A 26,068-nucleotide genomic window follows, 5' to 3' on the forward strand; every position below is an offset into this window, starting at 1 on the left:
CAGCTGCGACCCATGTTGGTCGTTAGAGGCGACTAACGGGATCGGCTGGTGGGCCGTGAAGGTCCAGGGTAGAATAAGCCCCCAGCAACTATGTCGGCAAAACGAACTTCACTCACTCCTTTACTGTAAAAGATCACAATCCGTTGGTTGCTATATTTTGTTTGGAAATGGTGTTCAGTTTGAAATATTAGTCAACAGATGGCATTCCTGTTTTGTTCTGAAAATACATTGTCTGCTTACCTTAAATACAAAAAGTTGACCGCAAGAAGCTTTGAATGTGAACGGCAGGTGGCTTCGCAGATGAAAATGACACGTAGGGCTGAGACAAGGCTTAGGAAACTGTAAGGTGTCAGCATTGGTGGTAAGGTCACTGATGCAACGTTAACTAATCTCAGCAAACAATGTGGACCTGTTCAGTTTACAGGGTTTCGATACACTGTTTTGACAATGATTTTAAAAATAGAAATCTAGACTATAGCAATCGTACATAATTGTTACGTGCGTAGAAATATAGATTTCTACAATTCGCCTATTTCAAATTTGAAATATACGTTAATCCTAACTCATCAAAACATCGAACGTTGTGATTCGAACAATGTTAGTATGCACTAGAACGTCTGCATTTATAGACAACCGGAGGAGTTTCCGAAAGATTTGAATCCAAGCGCGGGGCGTATATGCTTTTCAGTATCTATTCTAAATTGTATATGTTCATCGAAGGTTCATGTTTAACGCACAGTATCACGCCACCCTTCTCTATAAATCAATATTGCATTTCTCTCAGCACCTAGAGAAGCTACCGTATAATTTATTCCGTGAAGAATTACAAAAAACTACAAAACGGCATCACTACATCACCAGATCTATCCATGTGCCAAGTGTGGTGAAGGAATAGTGAACGGTTTGGCAGTCCTCTTCCGGAGGAGAGCACTATCACCAAATTCGGTCAAAGTAACACTTGTTGCCATGAAAACACAAAAGGTATTTATGCGAAATTCAAAAAATATGTTAGGTTAAAACAAAAGGTAGAAGAAATCCCCTCAGAACCAGCAAAATATAACACTGAGAAGTCAATTGAAATGTTCAATAATTTTGTATTGAGCTAAACCAAAGGCAATGTACAAAGGATTCACAATTGAGGTTTCATGTACAATACAACTGAGTCAAACTAAAGTAATGGGTCAATGCCACCTCACCGAAGTCTTGCTGTGTGAGAGAGAAACAGTTTTACTTAGGAGATAAACATCATGTGTTGGCCAATTTCCGGGTGTTATTGAGTATTTGAAGCACGGGAATGCATTTGGAACCGACGGCGTCAGCCGGAGGTTTCAAATGAAATATTCCCGTGCTTCAAATACTCAATAACACCCGGAAATTGGCCAACACATGATGTTTATCGACATTGTAAACAAAAAAGTAAACCAAAGGGGTTTTACTGTCTGCACTCGTTTACATCGAGTATGAGTACAGCAGTAAAGTGTCATCAGCAGGCCGTTTCAGCTGGTTCCCATGGTAGCATCTGGAGTTGCTCATTTGTGACGTCATTCTAACTTTACGTCACAATATGATTTGAATGACGTCCCCACTGTTGATGACACAACAAAACAATTGTTTACGTGTAAATACGCAGTGAATAGTCTTGCAGTTTCCGGGAATCTAATACCATTTGATCATGTTTTTCAACCAATCAGATTACAGAACACAGTGACTTTTTTATGTATGTATGTATGTATGTATGTATGTATGTATGTATGTATGTATGTATGTATGTATGTATGTATGTATGTATGTATGTATGTATGTATGTATGTATGTATGTATGTATGTATGTATGTATGTATGTATGTATGTCAACACATCTACCAGGCTTTATATACATAGTCACTGTTTCCTGAACGTTCGAGCACATACGACCGTCGCCATTAACGTAGAATTCACTCGTAGTCTCCTGGAAGTACGCTCTACTAATAAAAACAAACAAACTCAAAGGGACGTAACTTTAAAGTGCTACCCTGAAGCCTGCTGCCAATGTACGTAAAACACTAAACATTTATGATACGAAATATGTCCCAATAATAATTATCACTTAATCAATATTAAAATTTACAGAAAATACACTCTCGTAACAACTAACAATAAGGCACTAGTACACCACCAGATGTATCTATGTGCTAAGTTTGGTTTAGAAATAGTCGACAGTTTTGATGTTCTGGTCCGGAAAGGAGCACACCTATCAACTTCAGTCAAAGTCGAAATTGTTGCCATGGAAACGAAAAAGTACTTTATTTAGAATTCCAAAACTACTAAAAGGCCACAATGCACAACCAGACAAATCTATGAAGAAGAAATATTGAAAGGTTTTATAGTTCTCTTCCAGAAAAGAACACTACCACCAAATTCAGTCAAAGTCAAACTTGTTGCCATGGAAACGCAAAATAATTTATTCAGAATTCAAAAACTACCCAAACGCACCAGTATACCAGCAGATCTATCTATGTACCAGGTTTGGAGAAGAAAAAGTGAACGGTTTTGAAGTTCTGTTCCGGAAAAAGAGAAATGTGCATGGTCGCACTGGCGGACGGACGCAAGGACGGAATGATAAAAATATTAAGTGTGAAATGGGGATATGTTATAACCAAGTTGTGCTTATAATCTCTAGTACGCAGAGTAGTGAAGATCCGGTTTAGAATTTCTCTTCAGTAACCATGCTTGTCGTTAGAGGCGACTAATGAGATGATAGGGTGGTTAGACTCGCTGAATTGGTTGACATGTCATCGTATCCAAGTTGCGTAGGACGACACTCATGCTATTAATCATTGGATTGTCTGGATCAGACTCGACTGTTTACAGACCGCCGTCATATTGCTGGAATCTGAAGACGGCGTTAAACAACGAACAACCGGTTTCTGTGATTTGTTTGTCAGCCTTTCAACGTTTTGTAATATTTGTAATTGTTAATTGTTTCAGCCTAAAGTTTTGGCTGTAATTTGGTGGGATGTTGTACGGTTTGGATAGATATCTTATTACTGATATATTTACAGACATGAGCTAGATTCTACCGTTTGTATGGCATTGGATTTGTTCTATAAAACAGTGATATCGTTTTGGAAACATGTCAGTAAGAGTATTTAAAAAATCATAAAAAAGCTTGCTGAACAAATTATGCCGCCGAATTAGATGTGCATGGTACATCTAATAACACTGATGTTAAACGAAAAATGCAATTTTGGTACTTAATGTTATGTGCTTGGAATGAATTATAACGGAAATTAGAAGCAGAATAGGCAACAATGTGCTTTGTATAGTTTGTTAGTTTACTATTGATATGATACCATTTCAATGCAAAGTACTTGTCGCTCTCTGTGACAAAGTGTCCTACCACGTAAGATATGTGCATCACAGTGGCTAATGCAAGATTTTGAAGGTTAGGGGAAATGCTCAAAACACACACACACACACACACACACACACACACACACACAAAACAAAACAAAGAACCCCCCCGACACACACACACTACTTTGCTACTGTGAAAATGGAAAAAGATGCCTTGTAGGACCTCCTTATCCAGTACGCAACGTCAGAGATCGAAGCAATTTGAAATGTTACTGATGGTGGGAGCATTCTTTTACTAGGAAACATAACCCATATTTTTAGTTCTGAAGCGATACATGTTTTATGTTTATTGTCTAAAATCTTCTCTGCCTCATAATGCTCTGAACATGGGCATGTATTAGTACTTTTAGGATGTCTGATCTGAGTGGAAAACTGTTATCTGGTGTTTGGTGTTTGTCCACGAGGCAGAATTAGCGAGATGACTCAGTTTTAGAGCCGACGTTATACATACGGTTGTCTTGAGCAACACCATGGCCTCACTGAGTCTTACAATATTCCCCGTCACAAACACTATGACCCTGACCAGTCTGTTTCTTAAATATAATTAAAAATAATTGAAAACTATTGTCTTGGAGATCGTATACAACATAAGCCGAGTTAGGTACCATGAACTCAATCCACTTACAATATGGGCCATATCAGAATATGGTGTCTGTGAGAGCTAGCCATGTTAAGGCGACGTTAATCTGTGCTAGCCCTCACGATGTAAGCAAGTGCCAGTAATGATTTGATCGCGCAGTATGTCTGTGTATTGGCGGAAAAATTCTATTGCAACATATTCAGGCACCCGTATTGCGATACATTCTGAACTTAAGTGTTTGACAGTAAGTACCACTAACTATACATACCGATCCTATTTTCTCCATTAGTCCCTTAACATATGTCTTATATATGGCTCTGAAAACAGCAATATCAAAACTAAGTTGCATAGTCAGGGATTCTATTTTCTTTTTAGCATTACATTATGCCGTTTTGTCATTGAATAAAGAAGTGAAAATTTTGTTGTGAATGAAATTTTAATTTAAAACATAAAGATAACCTCAAATATACCGGTTCTCAGAAATAGTATTGCAATATGTGTCGTTTGTAAAACGTATTGCGATATAACGGTAATACCGTGCACAGATATCATCACTTCAATGCGATACACGATATAACGGTAATACCGTGCACAGATATCATCACGTCAATGCGATACACGATATAACGGTAATACCGTGCACAGATATCATCACGTCAATGCGATACACGATATAACGGTAATGCTGTGCACAGATATCATCACTTCAATGCGATACACGATATAACGGTAATACCGTGCACAGATATCATCACTTCAATACGATACACGATATAACGGTAATACCGTGCACAGATATCATCACTTCATTGATACTGTTTCGGGTAACACCTTAGGCAATGAAAGGAATGTTGCAACGTATGGAACTGTGGCTTACAATTGCATATCTATATGTATTTCATCATGTAAATAAAACGCATAGTGGCATTTACACATAATCATAAAATATTCTTAATTTTATTGCTGGTTCCCAAGGTTCCAATGTCATACGTACAAAACTGTGGTACATAGGATATACTTGATATACAGGTATTAAGCCAGTATCAAATAAATAAACTTCATAAACGTTAAACCTAATATCTCTATTTAGACAATACAATATGAAAACAGGCTGTACATTGCCAACAACAGAGGGTAGATCACCAGACAAGGGACGCAATTAATTATGAATGCATTCTAAAGTCATTGGAGTACTGGAAAGAGAAGGCCTCACTTATGATTGAAACGCTTCATCATTTAGCATATATGATTTTCCACAAAGAATATTTCTTTCAGAGTGAAAGTTAGGTTTGGGTGCGTTTTCTTAATACTGCATGTGTAAATGTGTACACGTTGGCTTTGACAAAGAATCACGCTGTTTATATGTTCAGTATTTGAATACCAGTAGCTTCCAACTCGCAATTGCCAAAATGTGATTCTTAATAACCCCTTTACACATCTGAGGCGGAATGAACCGGAATGTGCCGGAATGCTGTCGGAATGAAAATTTCTGGACATTCCTGGAAATTCGAACAGAATTCTAAAACTTCTTACTGGATTCCGGGAGTATGTAACTAATTGTGTCATGTCTTATGGTAACATGCCCGAGTGTTTTGAACATGTTCAAAATTTTCGAGGTACATTTGAAGTGGAAAAATATCGAACGGCATATGAGGTGGATTCGAACTGCATTCTGTGTATTCTTACTGCATTCTAAGCATTCTGAATACATTCGAGGAATAATAGAGAAGACAACCACTTCCAAATGCTGTCAGAATGGCTCAAACGCACCTCGAATGAGTTGCAATGTATCTCGATTAGTGCTGGACTTCAGGTACATTTCTTCAAATGTATCTGAATATTTCGACTGAAGTTGAAATACAGCTCGATTGTAACCTGGAATACAGTCAGAACGTCCCGAATACTCCTCAAATGATCTCTGACGTCATCAGAACGCCGCCGAATCACACAAAAACGTGAACACCTGTCACTGAAACGACTGATAACATTTGGGAGTCTCATTCTTATAAAGCTTGAAAAAACTGTATATGTTGGCATTCCCTTCCGATTGCAGTTCGAATTTTGGAAATATATTTTCAGCCTAATTCTCCTTGATTCCTGTCAATTTGAAATATGAGTGAAGTGGCCTTAAACAAAATATTAACATGAAATGTCGACTGTGTAATGGATTTACAGAGACTTTTCAACACCATGCCAGTGGATACCCTTCCTTGGCACAAAGAGCATATCTTAAAAGACATGATGGCATGGCCTTTTACTACCGTCTCCGCCATGACTGGCTCCGAGATCCATCCATTGTACGACCCTGAACATGTTCCATGGCGTTATGGAAAATGTTTCCGTGGAACAGGTCCATATACAGCCTCAGAAAACCTTGTCCTGTTTAATAAAGTCAGTGAATTTACTATATATCACTGAATTTCTGTCCCTTTTGACAGCAATGAGTTTGGCAAGATACAGGAAAAGTATGCTAAATATGCGGACCTCGCATTTGAAATGTCTCGCTTGCACCACAAGCACACTGTCGTGAGACTCCCCATTGTTCTCTGTGCCCTTCTGACACTCTGGGTAATGCAGGAGGCTGCAGTGTTGGGGAGTCCGCATATTCTTCGGAAAGTCCTTGGTGGGTTCGACTGACCAGCGTTTCCTGGGAGAAGTCCCATTCGCTGTCTTGGCGGAGAACAGAGCCGGAGGGCAAGGGTCCTCGGCTGATGATGAACCTTACCAGCCTGACTGTGCCAGGATCATCAGAACACTCTCTGCCGCATATTATCTTTAATCTGTAAAACATATGAATAATAATACAGTGTATATGTAGAGCGCCAGACTCCATGCACTAGTGCATGTTCAAAGCGCTGCAAATTTGTATCAGTATTACCCCCGATAACACAAGCTGCCTGCTAGACGCAAGAAGGTTATAGCCACATGACATATCCCATTCGGCACCCATTCCTTTCTGTGTGAAGAGGGGCAATTGTGAACAAACTCGCTGGTCTAAGGTGACACCACATGTATCTCAAATGTTTCTGTGTGATCATCCATTTGAAGAAACAGTGTATATGTAAGAACGAGTGTGGCTGAATCTACAACGCATTGAAACGTGCTAAACTTCCCAAGCTGTATTTCTGTGAGAAAAACTACAAATGTGTTCCTCCGTCGTCACTTTTTTCCCATCAAAAATTTTAAAAAGTCTTACCGCCCTCGTTTTTTTTTCGAAAAAGAGAAACATTTATTTTTTTATGCAGCCTAACCAGGCCCTTCAGTTGGTGTCATTAATATATATCCTTCGTTGAGAAAGCTCTCCTTCAAGATAGATTATCCTGTGTTCTGTCCGAGCGGGGCCCCAGTCAGGGGACGGTTGACTTGCTACCTTCAGACGCTGTAAAACATTAAAAGGGCAATCGTGAACGTTCGACTGACTTCCAAGCATACTCTTCTCTGAATTCTCTTGCCGCTAGCGAAAGTGATTGTTGTAAAGTTGTTGAAAATGTATTGGTCAGTCACACCACTAATTTGGAAACATATTGTTAGTCGCGAAACAATGATCTTACATCATTCACCGATATACACAGAGGAACCAGGCATTTAATTACCTGTTCAACTATGGGGTGATATGACAAAGGAAGTAATTATAAGTAATTATAAGCCTCAGCTTGAGTAACATTTCCCATTTTCCACAGTAGGAAATACAAAATCACTTAGTGATATGTTACACAACAAAGAAAGTGGTTCAGCAAAATGTAAATAAATTCACACTTGAAGCAAAAAGATTGCATTTCGAAAACTGTGGCTAAATTGTAAATATATTAGAAAATAGTGGCTAAAAATGTTAAAATGGTAATAAAATACTACAGACTACAACCCATGAAGAAAGGCCGACGCTTCATAAGCTACTGCTAATTACCTGGCTCGTATATATCACCAACCCATGGTGTAATCTTGTCTTAACAATACCCTTTTGGGAAGGCTGTGTGAGAGTGAACCATTGGTCAAACACACATGGCGAGATTAACACGTGAAGAAAGAGAGTATGGCCGAAACGGGGGCTACAAAAGTCAAAACTGACAACATTGTCTAATAAATGAGGGTATATAATCAGTTAGATACAATCTGCAATCTCAATTTAAATAATTTACATTAATATCTAAATCAAACCACCACAAACATTTAGACATGAACTTTGACTGATAAATGTGTTCACTAGTTCTGACTTTTTGGAAATCGTATCTCACTCTATGAAACTTACTGCACACCACTCAAGAAACATACTTGCATGATCGTCCCATCCTTCTGAACAACCTCGTAGATCAGCACCACCAGTACCGGTGCAGCCATGAAGACTGCCATGAGGATTCCAGCTATCTTGGCGGAAACAGGATATACGTAGGCTCCGTAACTAGGTGGGTCGTATTTGAAGAGAGACAGGATCAGACCTGCCTGAGAAACATATAGGAATTAACATCATGGGCGACACGATAACAAGAGAAAAGCGATCAGAGTCTTCCGAGAAACGGAGGGTAGTTCACAGAAAGTGATAGGAGAACAGTATGGAGATGTCAATAGCTGTCGGTGGGCGTGTCGAACATCAAGAGATCCGAGACTTAACCTAACGAAACTGATAAGGCGGGGAGTTCCTGAAGACAGACTAGGTTTACTTACAAACATGATGACAGGGGTGATGTACGATAGCAAAATGTTCAGCACCACAGGGGTTCTTCGCCCAAGCATCATTTCCACGTCCAAACTGAACCGCTTGGAACCTAAAGTGAACGTCCAGTGTTACACAGAATTCGTTATGTTACACATGACGAATCTGTAACGAATCGTAGGGATGGTCACTTTTTGTTTATCGCACATCTGAGCGACGTTTCGATGTAGATAAATTCCTAATTGTCATGGAAACGCTGATCTATACAAGAATGATCTATTCATTACATTCTGTGCTTCGTTATTGACTCATCAACGTTTGGAATGCCGATCAAACAAACAAAAATAACCTTGGGGATTGTGGAAAAGGTACCTTTACATCTCTTAGTGAATTCTGTATACGTAACCGGTATATGTAAAGGGAATGTATTTTAAGGAGGCTGGACGGTAAATGGTTCTCTCGAGTATTTCTGTTTGTTTTGAAATGTCACAACGCACATACTTGTACGATCGTAGGTGACAAGTTATAAATAGACTTTCTTATCACCGTCTGTATGGAATAACACGCCATATGAAAAGTCAGACTATAATCAATATTGATAACAAGTACATTTATAATGCGCCAAACTCCATTCAGTAGGTGATATAGCGCTCATAACGCTAAACCGTCTCAACATCGCTTGTTACACTGCTCTACTAGATCTAACAAAGACCAGGAGGAGGTATCGTCAGGGAACCTTTGAGCGACCTATGACTGTCCAATCAAACGCGAGACGGCCGAACGGATTTACTCAGTCCTACAACGGCTACTGTTTTGGGTGTGGCGGGACATACAAAATTCACCAGTCACTGATCCCTCAACAAACACAACCTGCATGTAACAAAGATATTTGACCTACAGTATATACGCTTATGGTTCTCTGATGACATGGTGACCATTAGCCGATATTTCTGGCATCCTTTAATATTGAAAAAATCAACACTTTTTTCAGTGACTGTATTCCATATGCACCACCAATTAGCGATCGTACCGACAATAGCATTCTCAATCGTTCGGGTTCAAACCTTCTTGAGGTAAAAGTTCAAAAGGTGTGTGCGAATGTCCACTGTCGGGATGACTGGTCAGCACTCTCCATTTTCCGTAACTTGCAAGATCACTCGTCCCCCACTCGATGCTTCTTTTGCCAAAATATGACAAACCAGTCAGCACTCGCGTAATGATCACAACTCTTTGCAAAAAGCAATCCCGACTACTTAAATCGTTTATGACTTTATGTTATGGCTTAGAAATAAAAAAATAAAAAATATCATATATCGTCATACTGAAAGTACTACGAACAAAGCTAACATTGCTGTGCTGTCTAAGGCGAACTTTTTGATAAGAAGAATGCGACTGACGATGGGAAATTCAAATACACACTCGTGTTGATGTAACGGCTCTCACTGTTCCAAGTGAGTGTATTTCTGGCAATCGTACGGGCTAATTATGGTCACTGTGCGTGCGCTTCTAACAGTTTTAGGAAATGTAATCATAAATCGCTACCAGTTTCAAGTCAATAATATTATATCTGTATGTAACTAATCAATTTCATCTGTCACACTTGACATATATTTCTTATCTCTAGGAATATTTTATCTGTCATTCATATCTTTTCTGTTATCTCCTGTGGATTTAATGTGACTGTTTTGTTTACCTTATAAACTGTTTGCATATTCAATAAGACAAATCTCTTTGTGATCATAAAACCTTATTCAGGAATATAACTGGACATATAACGTGAACCTCTGGTATTAATATGTCTTTAACAGATATGATTTTCTCTTTTTTCTGTTATGTCAAGGAGGTTTAAATCTTCAAAAAAAAAAAAGAAGAAAAAAAAAGAAACAAAAAGGAAACAAAAAACTCAAAAGAAAACAAACCAGAAAACATAACGAAACAATCAAAAACAGCAATATACTGTATGAGAACTTCGGTGATATTAAGTGCCACTGGAATCAAACAGGCATAGAGTAGTTATCATTCCTGTTGTATGTCCTTAGCCAATACGAAATCCTTCCAGAGGGGCACGATTTGGTAAGGTATGTTCTGATTGGTCAATCTCAAAGGTTATCACACGTCACCTCCTTCTAAGGTTTGTTAGACTCAGGAGAGGAGTAAAGTTGGGTGATTTCCTGCACCTCGTTATAACACTGGCTGTTGTATTTTCAACACGTTGCAGCCTCTTGAACTTATCGTTTGATATACCGGTCAAGAGACTGTTGCAGTAATTCATTCGCAATAACACCAACGAGCACACAAAAGCATGGGCCGTGTTTGAGGGAAGGTGTGTGATAGCCCCGACGATTTGTAGCTGGTAGTGATAGGACATGATTGTACGTCTGATGTTAGCTGCCATGCAGCATTCAACGTCAAAAGGACAGCAAAACTTGTCAGAAAACTGACTGTTAAACTTCCCAACATATACAGGCGTCCTTTACTTCGTCACGGTTGGTACTAGTACTCACTAGCATTCATTTGGGCTTGAACATGATTGTTTGACTTCATTCATTGCGGCCTGTCATCAGTGGAGATCACGTTTCAAAACAACATGACATTTCAGGGCAACCATGTTGATAAATTAACAGTTGGGTTTATTGTTTTAGCTAGTATTGTGCACAATGCAGCGGCTGCATCATTAGAAACGGGAAACCAAATAACCTGAATATTCATTACCATAGACCCAGCTGATTACCACACACTCAAGACAACCAATCAGCAGCACACTGAAGGAGGAAGCGTACCAGTCTAACAGTTGGAAGAGGTAGACTCCACCCTTAAAGAAAGGGAGCAGGAATATATAATGGCGGACAACATAACTGCATGTTGTCCATACACATCTTATTAAAATTCACTCTCCTTTTCTTTTTCTTTGGATTTTCGCTAAGTAATATCAATGATTTTGGATTGGTATCGTTTCGTTTGCCTGTTAGTTTTGTTACGAGGGTGTGTTTTGTTTTTAATTTGTATAATCATTTATTAGGTGATGGTTATTATGGGTCACATTTTGCTTCATGTATGTTCAATGGCAACAGTATTTTAGAGGTACACATTTTAAGTAGTGCTTAGAGTTGTCTCCCTTGATTTAATCTTTTTTAAAAGTATGTAGTTTGACTGAAGTTTAACACGAGGCCGATCGAGAAGATTCTGGGGAAAAACTGTTACAGTCACGCTTTGCTGGCGTGTTCAAGAATCTGTGTCAGTATACATAAAGGCTGGTTGTGTTGACGGGCACACACGAACTTTCACTGGATACATCTGTTTGCTCGTCGTTTAAGGTCATGCCGTACTGCTCTCATTGTAATCAAGCCCCATTTAGTATTTCTGCTCTCACTGTAAATGGCAAGACTCTGGTGAACTAATATTTGATATTTGTGACCCATTAATTAGATTTGTGACTCAACTGCATTGTTTTAGAAATCTGTATTGTGATTTATTGTCATTTGGTCATTGTTTGCTCAATATTATATATATTATACTGTATTACTGAATATTTTAGACTTGTCTAGTTTTAGAGTTTGCTGGTTCAGAGGAGAGTCTTATAACTTTATCATGGCAATATATTAACCGTAACAGTTTATCTTCATCCAATTATAATTAGGTCTCAATTTTGAACAATAACTTGACCGGGTTGAGATGAAACATGTTTCAGAAACTCATTTAACACTGTGATTGTAATAATATTCTTAACATGATTAATATTTCATATATGAAATAAGGTTTTCTTTGGAGGGATTGTCTTTAAATATACAATTGGATGAACAGCCTACCCTCGTTGTGTACGGAATAGAAAGAAGGGAGAAAAAAACACATATTCCTGCTGTGATATGAACTCTTCTGAACTTCTGTCGTGGGAACGCTTCTGAAAGTACTGCTATCAATGACTCAAGTGATCCAAACTGTCAAAAAAGCAAAATATATGTTACTATATGTATAATCTAAGAGCGGGTTATAGATAACCAGCAACTGAGGGTTGATCACCGTACTAAGGTCCATGAGTACTTACAGTACCTTCATTACTGTAATGGAATATAATGGAACTGTTGTAAAAAAGAACATGAAAACTGTTTCTGTATATCTGTACCTAAAAACCGTATCCAAATAACAAATATATAAAGGTTGGATTATACGGGAGATTCGGTCACGGCACTGTCAACAATGTCATTGATATGAGCCAAAACAATGTAACCGGTGATGTGTTATGTAGCTTTTGCGTGAAATCAAGGAAAGTGTCTGTGATGGATACGATGCAATGTAAGTAGAATTATCAAGTGGTAAGGCAAGTAGTAACTTACAAGATAATTCGTATTTCCCCAATCCATCCCTCCCCAAGTGACAGATACTCCCAAGTTGAAGGACGGGTCTTCTCCTCTTTCAGAAATTGTGGGACTAACAATGACAACGAATCCACTAATGTAGTGATTGAGTGAGTTAATATTTAACGTCACATCGGCAATGTCTCTGCCATATCGTGACGGGAACATAACACCGAAATGGAATATATGTGCATTATAAAAACCTGTCGACAAAGGACAGTAAAACAACTAGAATATAACAGAAAAGAATGTAACACTAGTAATTAGACCTAAAACAGTTTATCTATAGAGGACAATATAATATATATGTAGCGTGTGTCCAAAGAAATGACGTTACATATGTACATGTCGATATTTTATTATTAACTCGAAAATATACTAATCAAGAACTGTGAATAATGTATTTACCACTGTGTCGATTCCCAAAGATAGCAGCGTAAGGAAGAACAGGACTGACCACAGTTGTGGCAAAGGTAGCTGGGCTAAAGCTTCAGGGTAGATGATGAAACCAAGCCCTATTCCTGTCAACGGAACAATATAAATCAATGGAACGACAACACAATTAAATACTTTCTCGTTGAATCTAAAATCAACAGGTTTTAGGAAACCCCACGTTGTCCTTGCAAACGTTGTAATTGGGACGTCACTATATCGCGAGAATGAAATGTAGACTTACATCTAAAGTTTCGTTATGGATGGCTTACCTGAAGATACTACCTCCGACAAAGGTATCTTTGCCCCGTGAGCCATAAAACCAAGAGTAGAGAACATTACCAATCCACAGAATATACTGGTCGCCTCTCCCACGAGTGTCAGCAGTGCCACGTCTCTAAACCATGAATACAAAATAATCTATGATAATGAATAAGGGATAAGGGATGCCAGTAACACACACACACACACACACACACATATATATATATATATATTGATTATTAAGTTGTACAATGATGAAAGTTTCAACTAAAATAGCGTACAATGTGGAATCACCTGATGTAATTGTTGTTGAATTTGTTGTAGCTGCTTAAAGTGATCAGTGTGCCAAACGTTGTACCCATGGAATAAAAGGCTTGGAGAAGAGCTTCTAACCATACCTGTAATGGAAATATACACTAGTAAATGTGATGAAACATCAGGCTTGAACTTTCTGACTCGAGGAACTTTAACTATTCCTGTGCAAAACGTCTAATTTACATTTCTTTGAAAAAAACATCTGGTTCATATGTTCACTTCGATACGTTTCAGTTCTTGCTTCCTAATCCGCATTTAATTACATAAGACGTTTACCATGTATCATAGTTATTACATAGATCTATGCTTTCATAGTATACTATGAAAATAACCTTGAATCAAATTATATTTTGCCAATATTTCAATGTATAAATATAATGGGTTAAATGTCTGGTGGAGTGTCATTAGCGGTCTCGTCCAGATATGACCATTGTAATTCGAATACGTCAGAAACTGTGCGATAATTTTATTGCTCGGGGTAGAAGAAGGTAGACTATCATGTATCACACTGTATCTGCTCAAGGAAAATGTAATCTGTGGATATACATTGGTAATGTTTTGATGCTGTTGTTTTATTGAAGGAGTTCCATGTTTTAGAAATGTAATTGTCTTACTCATATTTCAATCAGATATCTCCAAGAATATGCCATACTTCTGTCAGACCTGCTGTTGTGACGTTCACTCTGAGACTGTACGGGTGGGGTAGCCTAGTGATTTCAGCGTTCGCTCGTCCCGCTGAATACCCGGGTTCGATACCCCACGTGGGTACGTGTGAAACGCATTTCTGGTGTCTTTGGCCGGGGTATTGCAGGAATATTGCTAAAAGCGGTCTAAATCTAAACTCATTCACTCCAAAACTATCTCACTAGGACGGAGACCACAACCCGACACGGTTACGTATCTCGATATTGTACGAGCGCATCAATATAATGATATGATTGACTCATGGAAACGGAGGGCTCATGCGTAACTTTACAGGTCAAAGTCCAGAATGCCCACGAAACAAACTTGGGCAGAATACAAATGTAGAGGTAAGAAAATGTTGAGTTCAGATGTGAACACTCTCCAAAACCACAAGTACCTGCAAGTGCTGCACCCGTGATTTCTTTTGTAGATGACAAAACTAAATTCAGGGAATTGTCACATTCATACGATAAATCATGTTTCACAGCATATCCTACCGCCCTACCTCTTTCTTCTTTTGATGATATTGACCTATAACTAATATAATTAGACGTGGACTCTCTTTTAAGTCAGCATTTTATTTTGCACTATTCCAAACGTTATATGTTTTATGATCTTCTCGTAAAGGAGGTACTTAAGTCCCGAAACATTCAAAAGAAATTTAAATTTACCAGCAGTACTAATTTTAATTTGGACTCATTTTGATCATAATCGCATGCGGCTGAATAGTTGATATAAATCAAACTAGGGTCCATGTAGGTATCAAAAGTACAGTAAGTCTCCATGGTCCCTAGTATGAGGATCAATGATCAGGTGATGGTGAGTTATGGCCAGGTTTTATATTGTACTGCCCAAATAATGCTATTAGTTTTAACTTTATATACTGGTTTTAGTTGTCATTGTGATCCTAGTTGTTTTACTGCCCTCTAAAGACAGGTTTATATTATACACATGTTCTATTTCAGTGTCAAATATGTTCTCGCCAGGATATGGATGAAATATTGCCGATGTGGATCATTCACTCTCTTAAAGCTAGTAGACTCGATGGTGGGAACAAGTTTTCAACTGTAATCATAACATGGGGTTTTATAGTGGTACCGAAATGCGTGCGAAGAAGGCAATGTGAAATTCTGTACAGTTTGTTTTTGAAGGGAATGTTGTCTGAACAACCACTACATTTTACCTAACCGGCAAAAGAAACGATCCCAAGTAAAAATAACTGATATTACAAACGTCAAATTGCCATTGTAAGAAAGGAAGTTGAATTTAATAGTAGGGGTATGGGCAATATGCACGAGGTGTGATGTTGTACACACACCTGTTCTCATAATTCACTTGCGGTGAGAATTCATTTCTTACGCGTCTTATCTCACCTTAACTGAACCAAGTTGCGAGAAGTCGGGGCTGATGAAATATCGAAGCCCATCGACAGATCCAGGCATCATGCACGACCTGATCAGCAGCGCCGTCAGGAGAACGTACGGCGTCAGTGCAGTCACGTGAGCAACCTAGAACTCACATGTTACGGCTAACTTTAAATGGAATACGAAAATCATTCCCTCCATTTCCGAAAAAAACACAACATTACATCTTGTAGTTTGTACTGGAATACAGAATTTCGAAGCCGTCTCCGGTCCTTGAACCAAATCTTAGTTCGATAGGCAGGCTATGATTTAACTGGTGAACGTCATTCTTTGTTTGCAGGTGGTGTGTTTGTTTGTAAAACTACACATCACGCATAGCAGCTCGTGTTGCGGCTACGTTTATCGCTATTTTGACAGCCGGTGCCAGCTTGAGAATTCGGGTATTGACCTACGAGTATGTACGGAACTAGTGAAAGAGAACGTTATCCCACTTGTACACGTGTCGCAGATGTAAGCGACTCCTTAATGATACACGTATCCGTCTCTACACTTCTCTTGATACTGATACCATCAACACTATAGAAGCACCTTAGTCAGAGGTAGCGATAAAACAGCATACTTTTAGCAGCCTACCTTCCCTACCGACTTCACACCTTTCATCAAACACAGGAACAAAATGGTCCAGCAACAAAGGAGACACAGCATAAGGTGGGGCTGCACAGACCCAAAGTTGTCGATCCCAGTTGACACCCCAAGGGCTTTGAACCTTTCAACATTAACGTTTCCTTGGGATTTGTGGACGTATACAGAGAGATGAACAGTACTGATCTAAACCTGGCATAATGGTCAAATATTTGGTGCACTGAGTCTTGGCAATGGACTCGTAACATTAATTCTGGATGTGCACATTATCCTTCGTAGTTTCGAGTTAGTTATTCTGACTCAATCTTGTCTGTCGATATTTTATGGACCTGGGGAAGAAACAGCAATACATGCTAGTCGCAGGACACGTCGTAATTGCATAGAGCGATATTTATGCTGCTCATCTGTGGATTGCCAGGTCCAGACTCGATTATTTACAGACCGCCACCGTATAGCCAGAATATTCCTGAGGGTGGTGTAAAACAACAAACAACGAAATGACGCAATTGCTTACGGCCGAAACGACCCTCAGTTTGCTCATTTCATATGATAATGGATAACGTTACGTTATGGCGAGAAATCATTCCTACTGGTGAAATGGACCTTTCAGAAATGATAAAAACAAACACATTAACGATTGTTCTAAAGGTGAGGGCAATGGAAATTATTCACCATGATCTGTTTAGTTATGAACAATCACGATATGGCTGCAATACTGCCGATGTGACGTTAAATGTTAACTCATTCACTCACTATGAACAATCAATATGAGACGTTAAGTTTTACATCAACTGTATGTTAATATATATTTTTAAATTGCACGCCCTACCTAATTTAGAGATAAGCATCAGAAGCTTGAACAAGACCGATCAAAACATACTGCCAGAATTCCTCAGCTGCAGTCAGAGTTGAGTTCGGCTTTCTCCAAACGGCGGTTCGCAGAAGTTGGTGCTCCACAGTACTGTTGAAGTAGACTTCGGATGAACCATTGGCTACCTTGTTGGTACACATAGGGGTATTCCACCTATTGTTACAGGTTGTCCACGGCAAGGAAGACCTGAACGACTGGCTTAGATAGAACATTGCCCAGGCCATGATTAATGTGTAGGGCATGAGCCCGACGATGAGTGTAAACAGTTGGGAGATTCCGATTCCTGGAACGATAGGGGTTCATGTATATTGTAATATTGTAGATGCATTGTGAAGATTCAGTGGACGAATGTGCTGGGGAATTTGGTACGTTACGTTACCTATGGAGGCAAGGGTAATATAGAAGCTTCCAGAATAACGAAGACATATTCAGCACTGGATGGAGTGAGTGTGTTAAGATTTAAGTCACCACTTTGGTAATATTTCATCACTTAAACATGTAAATGGGCTATAGATCGCCAGCAACTGAAGGTAGAATACCATATGAGGGACGATGGGGACTTATAGTGCTGTTGCTACCTACTTTTTAGAAAGTGCTTTAGAATATGCTCTTCAACAAACGGAAGGCTCAATCATCTTGCATTAATATTAAAATCAGATATATGGATATTTGGAAACACAACTGCTGCTAGGTGCTAGTTTTGCTGTCACTACTACGGGTATTTTGTCTCACGTTGTCACTTGTAAGTGTATTGTCGTTCTTTAGTTTCAAACAATATGAACTTTACTGCTTATGTAATATGGTTTCTATTGATTACACACACACACACACACACACAGAGAGAGACAGACAGACACAGACACAGACACAGAGAGAGAGTTAAAAATTCGGGGACCATGGGTTGAGGTACCTTCGATGTTTATGTTCCCTGAGCCGGAGGGCGGACAAGAAGGAACATCGAGGGCAAGGAGCACAGAAACACAAACACCCTCCCCCAAAAAAATAACAAACAATAAAAAAAACAAAACAAAGAAAAAGAAAAAAGAACATCGAGGGTACCTCAACCCATGGTCCCCGAATTTTGAACTACTTGAAGCATGAGTATGGGATCGTACACTTCAGCCAACCTGTGTGAATCAAACTATTCGAATCTTACATCTTGCTGTTTTGTTCCCGTAGTTATTGTCTCAGTAAAGTCGCTGCAATGTAATTCCGCCTGATGCCTGACGCACTGTTATTCAAGATAACTACCACGAAGTACCGAAAGACTTGCTATTGGCAGTGGGGTGTATTGCAATACACCTTGCTTGTACACTGTGTGCATTGAAAATAATGGAAGAGCTATAATCAGCCAGCTAATCAGACAGCGACATTTATATGTGGGTAAGATAAACACACACACACACACACACACACACACACACACACACACACACACAAAACATTCGTTTGCATGCTCTCGCAATATAATGATTCGACGCGTTTAATTCTCATTTTTGTACATTTTGTGACACTCGTGAGCTTACGTGGTGCATAAAAAATGAAAGTGGTCACCTTTGAGAAGAGGACACACAACCCAGACATGAGTGACACTTCTGCTGGTGAACTGTCCCATGGAAACCTCCAGGAAAAACAACGGAACACTGCACGCGATGATAGCAGAGAAATATGGAATGAGGAAGGCACCTGCAATATGTGTCTCTGATAACAACAGTTCTACAGGTAAAACATTTAATGCATCCGTAAGAGAATTGCATTCATGCATTAATCATTCTTTAATGATATCATCTTCGTGTTATATTTGTAGACAGTTGCGTTTCAGCTAGTAATACACTTACCGCCACCATTTCTATTACAAAGATAAGGGAACCTCAATAGCGACCCATATCCAACACAGAAACCAAGCATAGACAAGATGCCCTCTCTCTTCTGAGCCCAAGTTTCTTTCTTTGATCCCAGTCTTTCCTCAGGCATCGTGAAACGAGTGAACTCGGCTCAAACCCCTGAGATATGAAAGGGCAGCTATGTGGGTTGCTCTTTCGATCGTATGCCCTTCAGCTTAAAGTTCGGTCTGATCGTTTGGTCGGCCAGAAACACTGAAATGGTATACTCGTCATATATTCATTTATGTGAAATAGTTGAGCCATATGAATCTTTGTAATATACAATGAATAAATACATATTCATATATTAACGTTTGCTTCTAACACGAGTGGACAAAGCTGGTCGTTTTAACACACAGCGTTACAAAGAAACAATGAATTAGATTGTTATTTTTCAATACAAATCATGCATAGGTAATACGATGTAAATCAATAGAACAGGTGGTACATTTAGTAAGACTCATTAATTAATTGACAGAATGAGAAGATTTGAGAAAGTGATGGCTGATAACTATTATCTCACTACCTATCGTTCCAACATCCGTCTATTAACATTTCAGCGGATAATCCTTATAAACCATTGTAAACTTTGAAGTATTTCACCAGGTCTGTTACCTGTGACCTTACCTGGTTGACGTACTTGTTTGGCTGCAATGAGCTGCTGCTCAGACGCCTGGTAATCTCCAGCATGCGTTCTTTCAATGACGATATTCTGTGTCGCAGAGTCAAGACGTGACGCTGTGATCTGACCTTAAAACTCCTTCAAAACGAAAACGAATTTCTGAAAGTAATCTGGAATTTTATTGCCAGAAAGTGAATGTTCTTTGCTGCACAGTTTCAACTGAAGGGCGATTTCTGTTGCGTTGTGGCGATGCATTTCTAAATCTCATCAAAATCAACATTTTCCGGTAACATCGATTGTTTACATATGCAATCGTCTACAAACATGCTATCAACACTTTTATTACATATTTTGACGATTGTTTGAACCCAAACGGTAATTAATAGATTTTTTTAAAATACAAATCTCCTATGCGTTTCTATTTTGGGATAGTATAGGTGTCCACATTTTATTCGGCAGGTGCGGTCGCACGTAACGGTGAAGCCAAAGCAAGATGTATGGGGTAGGGTTACTTACTTGCCTTGCTGGATGTGGAGTCATGCAAAACACAGATAAGCTGAAAGCCTTCTGCAAAAGACTGAAATTATCAGTTTGAAAGGACCTGCGAGGATTATGAAAAGAACCAAAAACCTGATAGAGATTCCCCTCAGCACTCTGACCAGCCGGATCATGAGCATGGTACCAAAAGAATTTTAGCAACTAACTCATGATGGCGATGCTGAGGATGTTTTAAGCATACGGTTTGTGTGTGTGTGTGTGTGCGTGTGTGTGTATTCGTACCTCGCACGAATATGTCGTTTTCTGACTGGTTGGGCGCTTTACATTTAGTAGCAGTTGGAAATTTAATCTGTCAATCAAACACCTTGCAGCAAGAGCATACAAAGTAATGCTTTGTCTTTCAAAACAAAATATACAAATCCCGTCTGGCTGTTTAATTAAGGCATTTGATGTTATGATATCCCCAATTCTTTTGTATGGCTGTGAAACTTGGGCATATGCAAATGTAAACAACTAAAAACATCCATTTGCAATTTCTAAAATTGGCAAGCGCTTTACGAAATTCAACCTCTAATTTTACGGTCTATGGAGAACTCGGGAGATTTGCTCAATATAACACAGCGGCTAAGCATAATATACTGAGTCAAAAAAGAAACACCACATTCTTTCTTCACGGCACTATTAAAGAACAAGAGATGGTAAGATGGTTAAATTGTTATTATTTTATTGCTGAGGTCTGTGCGATGTACTCGATGCACTGACAGTGCCACAATCAGTTCCATCAGGGGTGAGCACCTAGTCGCGGTGAGCAGCAGCCCTGAGGTTTTCACGGATGACCAGAAGTGGGGAACGGTTTTTCCCACAGAAAGCACACGTGACGTCACATGTGGACGACCCGACCTTGGGCTATGAGAAGTGGTGCCAGTTTGTTGTAGATGACCTCGCAAGTCAGCCACAGTAGGACGGCTGCATCCCATTGCTCTTGCTACGTCAGTATTTGATCTTCCCGCTTGCAACATGCCAACGGCACTTTCACGTTGCACATTTGACAATCGTGGCATTTAAAGTTAGAACTGTGGCTTAAAAGTGTTTTTTGCAATTCTTGAGGCCAGTGCAACCACGTGCAAATGAAGAAAACTTCGATGCGAAGATCACGTGATCCGCTGCACGTGTAAAACCTGATTTGGCAGTAACGTCGTTGGCACGACGAATGAGGGGGTTTGCTAACGCTTTCTGGAGTCAAAAGATAGGGATCCCATTTCGGATACATAGATGTATCATCAGAAAAAAAAAATATTCATTATTTTTAAAAATTACGTTTTGTGAAGTTTCTATTTTGTTATCGGCGTAAACGAAATAATCCTGGAATGCAACGGAAATTATCATAACTGCTTAACAATTATGCATATGTACAAAGTATCTGTGATTTTGATCCCTGAGTGCATTAATTTTTTCTTAGATAAATGTCGTTTATCTTTTGTATTCTATAACCCTGTAAGCATAACATGCCAGTGGTTCGTTTCACCATTCACCAGTTAATAGAGCATTAACCGTTCCACGGCCATATTTGTACAGATATGCTTTTTCTCAAAGAGCATTTAACATAATAAATTCAACATGGTTTCCGCTTTTGTCGCTTTTTATGCTTCAAAGATTTAAACGAGCTATAAAAACTCATGTCCTTCCTTCGAGGTCACCATTGCCCAAGGTTTGTGTAAGTGTCGAAACCCATCTTTAAAAAAATACAGTGATGATTAATTAAGTTCTGGATATGTTTCAAACATTGTCTTGTACGTGAACCGTTCCATATCTATTGTAAACCAAAAGTCACTGTGATCTGTAATCTGATTGGCTGAAAAACTTGATCAAATGGGATTAGATTCCCGGAAACTGTAAGACTATCACTGCGTATTGACACGTAGAAACCTCGCAAACAATTGCTTTGTTGAGTCATCAACAGTGGTGACGTTATTCAAATCATATTGTGATGTAAAGTTAGAATGACGTCACAAATGAGCAGCTCCAGATGCTACCATGGGAACCGGCTGAAACGGCCTGCTGATGACACTTCACTGCTCTACCCCTACCCGATGTAAACGAGTGCAGACAGTAAAACCCTTTGGTTTACTTTTGTGTTTACAATGTCGATCAATATCTTGTGTTGGCCAATTCCGGATGTTATTGAATATTTGAAGCACGGGGATTTTTATTTGAAACCTCCGACTCACTCCGTCGGTTCCACATGCATTCCCGTGCTTCAAATACTCAATAACACCCGGAAATTGGCCAACACAAGATGTTTATCTCCTAATTAAATACTGCCTTGTTTCATTGGACAGCCCAGCATTTTTGAAATGTTACATTCCTCAGTTGTTAGCCTGTACGATAATGCAAATATATTTTCACGGTAAGTTGTTTTTATGTTTGCATGATATCAGCCCACTTTAACTGCCTTTTGACTCTTGTTAGTCTAACACGGTGGACTTGCATATTCTGTTCATATCAGGTATGCTATGTTTATCACTACAAAGTAACACGGTGGACTTGCATATTCTGTTCATATCAGGTATGCTATGTTTATCATTACAAAGTAACACGGTGGACTTGCATAGTCTGTTCATATCAGGTATGCTATATTTATCATTACAAAGTATACAGCACCTTCATTATGTATGTCGATTTTATGGGCAACTTAAAGATGATGCAGAGTATTTCTTTCCGAACTTCCTTGAAGAACCATCTCCATATTTACATGCTGTACTTTTGAACTTTCTTTGATCTGTGATGATATTAAAAAATCCTCAAAAGAGTTCAGCTTCAGTAGAGGGAATACTTTGTGTTGTATCTGAAAGAGGAAGAGTTAGTCATGCGTCGGGCAGAGAAGCAGTTAAATAACTGGTATCGCTATCAATCCATTGTTTATCAACTCTATATATTCACATTCATGTTATTGCATTTGGAAACAGATGTTGTAGAAATTGCCTACACAATATGCTCTCTCTTTAGCATTTTGATGGGAAGCGTTTACAAGACATAACAACAGATTGTCCACGGTCAGGATTTAAACTGTATAAGCATCATGTTAGACCCAGGAATCATATCATAGTTTTAAAAACTGAATTGTATAATGTTTGGTTTGGTTGGTTTTATTGTTTTGCGCCGCTCAGCACTATTCCAGCGGTCTGGAAATAATGGAGGAATCTGGATCAGACAATTCAATGATCAACATGATGACATGTGTCAAGCAGCAAGGTTGACCATCCGATCCCATTAGTCGCCTCTTACGACAAGCACGAGTCGCTGAAGATGAATCTTAACCCGGATGTTCACAGGCGCTGTGGTGTTTTGATGGGATATATCCACGGCATATTGCAGGCTCTTCAGCTCGCATTTGGATACAAAAAACAACCATTCTCGACATGCTACGTATAGGAAACTCTTGACGACAATACTCTTTTCATCACTATTTGGCCTTCTTATGACAATGTAGAATCTTTTCCAGATGATATTGGTACCTCTCTGTGTCTGCCTATGTATGTGTCTGTGCACACATACAGTCCTTCAATCACAGGGATAGTTATTTTACATCACGAACTATGAAGGATCTTTTAATAACGTTAGTTCTCATTTAATTACAACATTTTAAAAAGAATTAAATTTGTTAACTGATTTGTAAGTAATGTTTGTGATTGAATTAGTAATTAAATGCTAGTGGCTGTATCCTCGAGGGGGTTTAAAGTACTGTTGAAATATTGTCCTCCTGAGAGGGTACATGTGTCCCAAAAAATCAAAGTACATCAAAGCTTTCCACCATTTTTAATTGTAGCACATGTGTATTTGCAATGTATGGATAGGCTAGATGTGTCTAAATTGATAACATTTGAAGGGGTGGTGTAAATCCAGCTTCGGCCCATTGCAAGGAGCAAATGTACGGTAAGTTCCCGTGATCCCTAGTATGGTGATCTACCTTCAGTTGTTGGCAATCAACAGCCCATTTTTATGCCGTCTTGCCATCTTATGAAGGTGTTCATTATTTATCCTGTTTGTATTGTGTGTATAGTCAGTATAGTGTATAATTTGAACAATTAACGCTCGTTTTAAATCTAACTGTGATACTCTGGCTGTTTTATGTTGTACACATATTCCTTATCAATGTACAATAGGTTCTTGTCACCACATGGCTGAACTATTGTGATTGATATAAACTGACAGACTCACTGGTCTACTTGGTCTGCTCACACTACCGAGGATCTTCGTTCCACTCATCCTCTGAGTTAAAGTGTCTATGGGCTGGCGACACCTCTTCTTTCAAGGTGTTCATGTCAACCACATAGGTTGATAGAAACTTGGACCGCGTAACGCTTTGAACGGGAGTCAATAACCAGGGACCCTTACTTTCCCTGCATCAGCGTACAGTATCAGAGAAACGTAAGTCCGCCAGCAAAGACATAACATTTCCGTCAAAATACCGATGGCAGTAACTGTTCTTCAAAGTCTTTGTAAGAGGCATGTCACAGGCACCTAGGTGTTGGCAGTCTGAGGAACCTTACACAATTTATGCTAGGGGTGGACACCTTTTATGTTTTGGGGTGGTCATATCCCCTCCCACTGCCATATTTTAAGAACGGTTCCTAACCTCTGCCAGTCTTTGAAGAAAGAAATGGTTAAGTGTAATCTCTGTTTAAATGTATTGTGTTACATATTTACTCACGACTCGTTACATTTCATCTCAGGTTATCAGTTATATTTCATGTGGGGTTACATATTTACTTCCAGTACCTTGATACTTTTCATGTGTGGACACATGTAGTACTAGAACCTCGTTATAGTTCCTGCTGCGTCACAAATTTAGTACTAGAACCTCAATATATTTCGTGGTGAGACATATTTGTAGTACTAGAACCACGTTACATTTCATGTTGGAACATATTTGTAGTACTAGAACCTCGTTACATTTTATGCACTTAGATGGAAAAGAATTATCATTGGCCATAGCATACATGCAAATAGGGCAAATGATCCAGTACAGCTCGGTGTGTTTGACTTTGAGGCAAGGTTTTTATGGTTACGTATCTTACAGAGACAGTAATTACATCCTCATTTCCCCATTGTATGTTATGTATGTGTGTACACTCACACAATTGCATATTACATGTGTGTCATATATCTCATTTATATTTCAGCCATTATTTACTCTTTTTTTTCACCAATATTGGGATTGCACAATTACCAATATTGATAAACAGCATCTGTCACTCAGTTGTATGGATATTCTCTCTAATGTACAAGTCCTATTTATGTATTTGTTATGTAATACTGGGTGTTTTGGTATATAACTCATGTCTACATTTATATAATGTACAACAGCAAAGGGAAACTTTATCAATTATTTCACGGGTATACATGATTCATGCCATCAATCAATGTGCCTGTTACAGAGCTGTGGCCATTTTGTTGAATATACTGTATGTTTGGCTGCCGGTCAGTGTTGTCCTCTGTGGATAGTGTACACAGTTG

At 39.0% G+C, this 26,068-nt stretch overlaps 1 protein-coding gene across 1 annotated transcript; it reads right to left on the minus strand.

The window, feature by feature from the left end:
- Nucleotides 1-4,898: 4,898 nt before the first annotated feature.
- Nucleotides 4,899-19,646, minus strand: LOC137258459 (sodium- and chloride-dependent glycine transporter 2-like). The gene is made up of 13 exons (XM_067796145.1): nucleotides 19,387-19,646; nucleotides 19,103-19,234; nucleotides 17,558-17,831; nucleotides 16,669-16,801; nucleotides 16,045-16,179; nucleotides 13,967-14,070; nucleotides 13,681-13,805; nucleotides 13,385-13,497; nucleotides 12,431-12,559; nucleotides 11,337-11,436; nucleotides 8,636-8,736; nucleotides 8,246-8,413; nucleotides 4,899-7,355 (listed from the first exon to the last, which is right to left on the minus strand). Exons 1-13 carry the CDS (start codon nucleotides 19,520-19,522, stop codon nucleotides 7,236-7,238), a joined length of 1,770 nt encoding a protein of 589 aa, XP_067652246.1. The 5' UTR covers nucleotides 19,523-19,646; the 3' UTR covers nucleotides 4,899-7,235.
- Between the last annotated feature and the right edge of the window lie 6,422 nt (nucleotides 19,647-26,068).

The sequence above is a fragment of the Haliotis asinina genome, chromosome 12 (assembly GCF_037392515.1).
Source record: "Haliotis asinina isolate JCU_RB_2024 chromosome 12, JCU_Hal_asi_v2, whole genome shotgun sequence".
Classification (NCBI taxonomy): domain Eukaryota; kingdom Metazoa; phylum Mollusca; class Gastropoda; order Lepetellida; family Haliotidae; genus Haliotis; species Haliotis asinina.

Bases quoted from the DNA above. Each gene is read 5' to 3' on its own strand.
- LOC137258459 (XM_067796145.1), bottom strand. From the start codon at position 19,522: ATGCCTGAGGAAAGACTGGGATCAAAGAAAGAAACTTGGGCTCAGAAG. The intron at 16,180-16,668 runs GTAGGCTGCTAA...TGTGAGTTCTAG, and splicing joins GTGTGAAGTCGGTAGGGAAG to GTTGCTCACGTGACTGCACT. The intron at 8,414-8,635 runs GTAAGTAAACCT...TATGTTTCTCAG, and splicing joins TCACCCCTGTCATCATGTTT to GCAGGTCTGATCCTGTCTCT.